This window comes from Merops nubicus, unplaced genomic scaffold, assembly GCF_000691845.1.
Source record: "Merops nubicus isolate BGI_N331 unplaced genomic scaffold, ASM69184v1 scaffold24987, whole genome shotgun sequence".
NCBI lineage: Eukaryota > Metazoa > Chordata > Aves > Coraciiformes > Meropidae > Merops > Merops nubicus.
In genome coordinates this window covers 1-6,243 of record NW_008618674.1, presented here as the reverse complement: position 1 = coordinate 6,243, position 6,243 = coordinate 1, and the positions used below count along the sequence as shown (strand labels likewise).

Here is a 6,243-nt window from a genome sequence, read left to right as displayed (position 1 = left end):
CAGCAGCAGGCAGTTGACAGAGAAGCACATCTCGTCAGTGCTGCAACACATTTTTGCTATAACAAAATGAAACAAACCTAAAATTGTACAAGTACTTACCATTTGGATGAAACATTTTAGAGACAAATCTAACAGTAGGTGGCTTATTCGGATATTCTTCTGTGAATTCTATTGTAAGTTTGAAAGTTCCTGGAGTTGAAAGAGAGACAAGTAACCTTTATTCAGATGATTTTACACAAAAGATGACTAAGTAGCATCCTTCCACAAGAACAAACTGATAGCACTGTGCTCACCCATGCATCTTGGATATGGAATACAGATTGCTCAGCCTTACAGTGATCCTTCTACTCCCTTTGGAGTTAATCATGAACTTGGAAGTGCTAGACAGTACTGCTGTATCTCCTGTGACTTCCTTCTAGTGACAAACCCACCACCCCAGTCAAAGGGTTTATGTAAAGAAATAAATCTGCCCTTGAGGTCTTCTTTCACAAAGCCTAATCCCTGTGCACTGTAAAAACACCACAAGTGGGTGTACAACCATCTGTGCAACAGGCTGTGATTTAGTAACTCCTCGAGAGTGGATATGCCATCACAAGGCTCTTCTAAGATATTTCCTGTTTAAATTTCAAGCAAATCCATCTTTTATAAACAACTGTAAGATAATTTGGTCTTATTGGAGTAAAGCAGTATTGAAAGCAGCACCCCAACCAGAGACTTTAAAAGGAAAGTCTGAGCATTAACCTCACAGCAACCACTCTTCCTTTGAGAGAGGCTGATTAAGCAAAAACAGAAAACAGCAATTAAGTTCCAATCCAATCATTTTAACAGGCTGCACCAACAAAAGTTATCTTAGCCCCTCTCCTCGGGCTATGACAATCTGAGAGCAAGAAGTCTGCCAGCAAAGCTGCATACACCTGGTCCAAGGGGCCGAGCACTGCCGGTGACTGGCAGCAGTGCCGAGACCCCCGCAGGGGCAGCTCCTGTCGCAGGCGCTGCCTCACACCGGCCCCCAGGGGGCCGCCCATGAGCAGCTCCCTGCAACGGCCCAGGCCCGCGGAGGAGTGGCTGCAAACTGCCTGCTGGAAGGGATCCAGGGGTGCTGGTGGGCAGCCACCCGAACGTGAGCCTGCAGTGTGCCCAGGTGGCCAAAAAGGCCACCAGCGTCCTGGCCTGGATCAGAACTGGTGTGTCCAGCAGGAGCAGGGAAGCGATCGTGCCCTTGGACTGTACTGGGGAGACCACACCTCGAGTACTGGGTTCAGTTCTGCGCACCACAGGATAAGAAGGCCACTGATGTGCTGGAGCAGGTCCAGAGAAGGGCAATGAAGCTGGTGAGGGGTCTGGGAAACATGGCCTGTGAGGACCAGCTGAGGGACCTGGGTTTGTCCAGCCTGGAGAAGAGGAGGCTGAGGGGAAACCTTACTGCACCATACAACTACCTGAAAGGAGGCTGGAACGAGGTGGGCATTGGTTTCTTCCCTGAGGTTACCAGTGATGGGACAAGAGGAAATGGGCTGAAGCTGCACCAGGGTAGGTTTCAATTGGGTATTAGGAAGAATTTTCTTCCTGAAAGAGTGGTGAGGCATTGGCCCAGGCTGCCCAGGGAGGTGGTGGAGTCACTGTCCCTGGGGTGTTCAAAACACATGCAGATGTGGTGCCCTGCAACATGGTTCAGTGGTCACAGCAGTGTTGGGTTAGTGGTTGGACTTGGTTATCTTTTCCCACCTTAATGATTCCACGATTCTAAGCTCCCAGGTACGCCCAGAGAGAAACATCTGAAGCACCTCCATACAAACACAGCGCTCTCCTGTCACAGGACCACACCTTACAGCAACAGCCCTAACAAGCTGCCAGGACAGGCATCACCTTTGTGAAAGGGCATCTTTACAGGTCAGTGACAGCTCCCACCCACCATCCCAAACACCCAGTGCCAAAATTAAAACCCAGGGGCTCAGATATAAAGCTCATCCTTGCTTCCTACTGTGAGGGAGTCTTCCAGCACTAACATAATTCATGTATTCCTTTGTTTGGCTGGCAAACATGTGCCAACAGCTAGTGGCCAGAGAGCAGATCTTTCAACCCCTTCCCTGTCCAGATCAGGAAGGACCTGCAGTATTTCCCAGGGACTCCTTCCTTTATAAGGGAACTGTAACACTGAGCTGCAAGAAATGAAGGTCATTGCTGTGACGTTCCAGTTTGCGTATGAAGACACAATACAGATGCTTCAGAGCTTTCTGAACAGCAGTGGGAAGTCTGAACATCCTAAAAATAAGTTTGGGCATGTTTGGTTTTTATGAGCAGCCTGACAACATAAGAGCAGAGCCAGCGGCATGCTGTTGTACTGTAAAACAAAAGGAGCAGGAGGAGCATAGTTGAGATTGCTCAAATTAGCAGAAGGGTGCAGCAGGGCTCTCAAGTGTTACTCCAGCTAACGCAGAGGCCCAGAGTCAGACCTGAGACCAGTTTGAAAGCCAGCACTGGCGAGTGAGTAACAACTTCCACCAGCTGGGAACACCAGCTCAGGACAACCTTTCCTTCCCTGCACAGTGACAACCCCAAGCAATACTGGCCCTTCAGAATCAAAAGGTTAGAGACTTGATTCAAAACCTGAAGAGATTCCCAGCAACCCCTGCCCCAGTTCTGGTTCTCAGTAGCCTCCTTATGAGGCAGGAAAGCAGGCTCTTTATTCTGTGAAGAGTGACTAAGCAAGCAGTAGGCTGAAAGCAGAGTGCAAACCATCAAATAGAGTTCAACAAGCACACTTGAGAAAACAAATGCTATTCTACAACACTGACTGAAGTGGAAACTATGGGGAGATGGCCAAAGAGCAGTAAGAAGACCAGCTGCATCTTAGAACCCATTTAAAACTACCAAAAGAAAGGGAAGCCACCTGTCCCACCAGGGGCAGGACAGCACTGCCTTTAACACCCGCCTGAGCGAGTGGTCAGACAGCAGCTGGAGCACCTACCTACTTCAGTTTCCAAGCCCTGACCCCGAGCAGCAGTGGCTCCTTGAAAGAGCTCCACAGTCCACACCACCTCACTGTCCAGCTTCACGGAGGGACAAACTCAGAGACTCAACAAATCCAAGTCCAAGGGTCACTCATGCTGAAAGCCCCAAGTGAAATAGGTACCACAACACACCTGCCTGGGGATAAGGCCCTCAACATCCAACCTCTTCTGGCTAATTTTAAAGTTTCCAACTGGTATTCCTTGCAACTTACCCTACACAGCCAATTTGAAAACACCAATGATCTATTTGCTATCATTATTGACATCAGGATCACCACTGATCTTGGGGGAACACTGTCTTGTCTCTCTTGTGCTTACCTTTTGCTGCCCTGTTTCTCCTCCCTGGGTACGTGAGGCTCTCACAGGGAGGCTTCTCCATGACCCGTATGCTGGCCCAAGTTACACCCCCCTCCCCTGGCAGCACCCCTGTCCCTGCTGGGCCCTGCTCACTGCAGCTCCCTCAGTTCTGTTGTCCATAAAGGACGGATGAGCCTCTCCTGCATGAGGATACAGAATCCATACTCCTTAAGCCAGGAAGGCAAGTGCCTTGCTTCCTCCTGCAGGACCACAGTAAGGCAGAAGAGAGAGTTAGTTAACTCTCTCCAAGCCAGGAATCCTGCACTCACCACAATGTTGTCACCTAGCTTCAGAGAAACAGGTCTGAAGGACTGGGAGAGCCTGAGTTTCCATCACTGTGACAGCACTGCCACTTTAGATGTCACACACACAGAGCCTCAGAAATATGGTGAGGGGCAGGATAAATATCCCCGGGGTCCTACTGCAGGCACCTGCAATTGAATCCTCTCCCATCAGAAGGTGGAAGTTATGCTGCTGATCCAAATTAGTAGCTGCTCCTAGGCCAAGGCAGCCTGCACACTGGGTTGTGAAAACACCCTCCCAGGTCTGGGGGCGGAGGGGAGGGAGGGCTGTCAGCTGCATTACGCTGCACAGCAAGTAAACAAACATGTCTGAATTTAAGGTTTGCACTTCAGACGAAGCTAGGAAACCTCAGAAGCTGAGGCTGGAGAAGGGCCTCACCAGAATGAGGCTAAAGAACAGCAATTCTCACAATGCTGGAATTATTACATCTCTAGTTTGACAATGACAAAGATTTCACAAGCTACTTTCACAAGAACTAAGGTCTCTGAAGCATTATAGCATCACTAGGAAGTGATAAGAGCCTAAAAACAAAAACACAAAGCCATTTCTGAAGAACACTGCCCTGCAAAGGCTTCACCAGAAGGATCCAGTGCACCTTTGACTCGCAAGGGCCTGCACAGTTACAGAACAAGCCTAAACTAACTGTTAAATTAAAATTATCTTCATCTTACCTACATAAACAGCACCTAAACTGTGCTACTCTACTCATTTAATGGAAAGCCCAGCTGAGGCACCACCATACGCTATCTCTAGGCACCACTTAGTATTTTGTTATCTAGCACAAAGTAAGGCATGTCCCAGAGAACAGAGATCAGGGTACCCTGCAACACGAGACCCCTCCTCCCGGGTGCACACTGTGGAACACACGCTTTGCTACCAGAAGAGCAATCCATCACACCCCAAGATTACATTCTGAGATCACCCCAAGCAGCAGGACAGCAGCAGCAGGCTCAAGCAATCGTTTGAACCTCAAGCTGCTGCGAGTGAAAAGTGTCCTAAGTATCTGAAACGAAGACACAACCCTGCCAGGGTGGAAAGCACAGAGGAAATCAGTATGACACAGCTCTCCAAACTCCAGCAACCAAACGAGAAGAAAAAGCTCTTATAGCATCTGTTAACCCCACACTGAGCTGGAGGAGCCTGAACACGGACACAACCTGCATTTTAACACACTGTAAGACAAGGGCTTCTGCTCCCAGCAGCAAATCACTCTGTTAGTGGCAGTGCACCAAGAACCTAACCAGCTCTAGCAACCCTCACAGAAGTTTAAGGGAGCCCTTCTTTAACGTTTAGAAGGCAACATAATACATTTCACCTCTCTGCTCTATTCCATGAGGTTATGGAATACTCAAGTTCTAAACATTTGACTTTTGAAGCAGCTACTATAGCAACCTTAACCAGCATTCTCAACCAAGATTAAAAAAAAACCCTAACTGGAGTCTTTGGCATTTTCTTAGGATTGAAATATTTAAAATCTTCACAGAAAAAAAAAAAAAAAATCTGCAATTTACAGGCATGCCCACAGGTGCTGCCTCCGAGGATAAACAGAGACAAAGGAGTTAGCCAAGAACAACATAAGAGTTAAGGAATTTTTCCTATGCTTTTGTCATGAGTCATTGAGATCTAGGATTAATTATAGCCTGCACTGAAAGTATCTTAAGGAAAAAAAAAAAAAGCATCACTGATTTCAGTTAGACAGTATTTCATGCCTAACAAGTTTTCACAAAGATGCTGAAGCTTTCAGAGCACACTGGTAAAGCTGTAAAATACAATAAGACCAGATGGAAACCAGCAGGGCACACATACATTACAAGTGCCTATTCAGTCAACTTTTAAAGGTAAAAAGACCTTTTAATCTTTAACCTTGAATGATTCCGATTGTAGCAGAGTGAAGCAGATGCCAAAAAAAAAAAACAAAACTGTTAAGAAATCTGTTCTGAACTTCTGAACTTTCTCAGCCCTTCCTCAGCCATTCAGCCCATTTCCAACTTCAGCTGACTTACATGGGGACTTACCCAAACACTTCCAGCATCAGAAAAAACAGAACCCAAATAACAACAGTTCTACACCAGGTTTTGACAGTTCTCCAAAGATGAGTGTCCCTAAAAATATGACCCAGGGTTCAACAGAAAAGTTGGGAGGTCTTTTAAAACGGCACACTGAATTAGGCTTAGAACAGGCAGGTTTAGCAATTACAAGTAAGCCCCTGTAAGCTAATTTCTATATTTCTGTAAATCAACATAGCAGTCTAAATCTACACCACTTCCTCATTAACCCTAACCTAAGTAGGGTTAAAACAAAGATTTACGTCAGAGCAGCACACAGACGTGTGGTCAGATGTACCTGCACCCACGGCCCTTCTGCGTCCCCAGGCTCACACCTGTTGCAAAGTCCACGGCCATAGCACACCGCGGCCGTGCCAAACGGCAGCCGTTTACCCCCAGAAAGGCAGACACCGGCCCGACACGGAACCGCACTTACCGTCCTCGAAAGGGGTCCCCTCGGGCCTAGAGGAGGGAAGAAGCAGACAGAGTGTTACCGGGCGGCAGCCCAGCTCTCGCCCCCTCGCAGC

The 6,243-nt window shown here is 47.7% G+C and overlaps 1 protein-coding gene across 1 annotated transcript in view; it reads right to left on the bottom strand.

Moving 5' to 3' along the window:
• LOC103776049 (ubiquitin-conjugating enzyme E2 A) overlaps positions 1-6,178 on the bottom strand; it is a gene marked incomplete at both ends in the record, with an annotated part of 6,695 nt that extends 517 nt beyond the window's left edge. Inside the window, 2 exons of the mRNA XM_008943537.1 lie at positions 100-189; positions 6,153-6,178. Coding sequence (XP_008941785.1) covers positions 100-189; positions 6,153-6,178 — 116 coding nt within the window. The remainder of the gene's footprint in view (positions 1-99; positions 190-6,152) is intronic.
• Between the last annotated feature and the right edge of the window lie 65 nt (positions 6,179-6,243).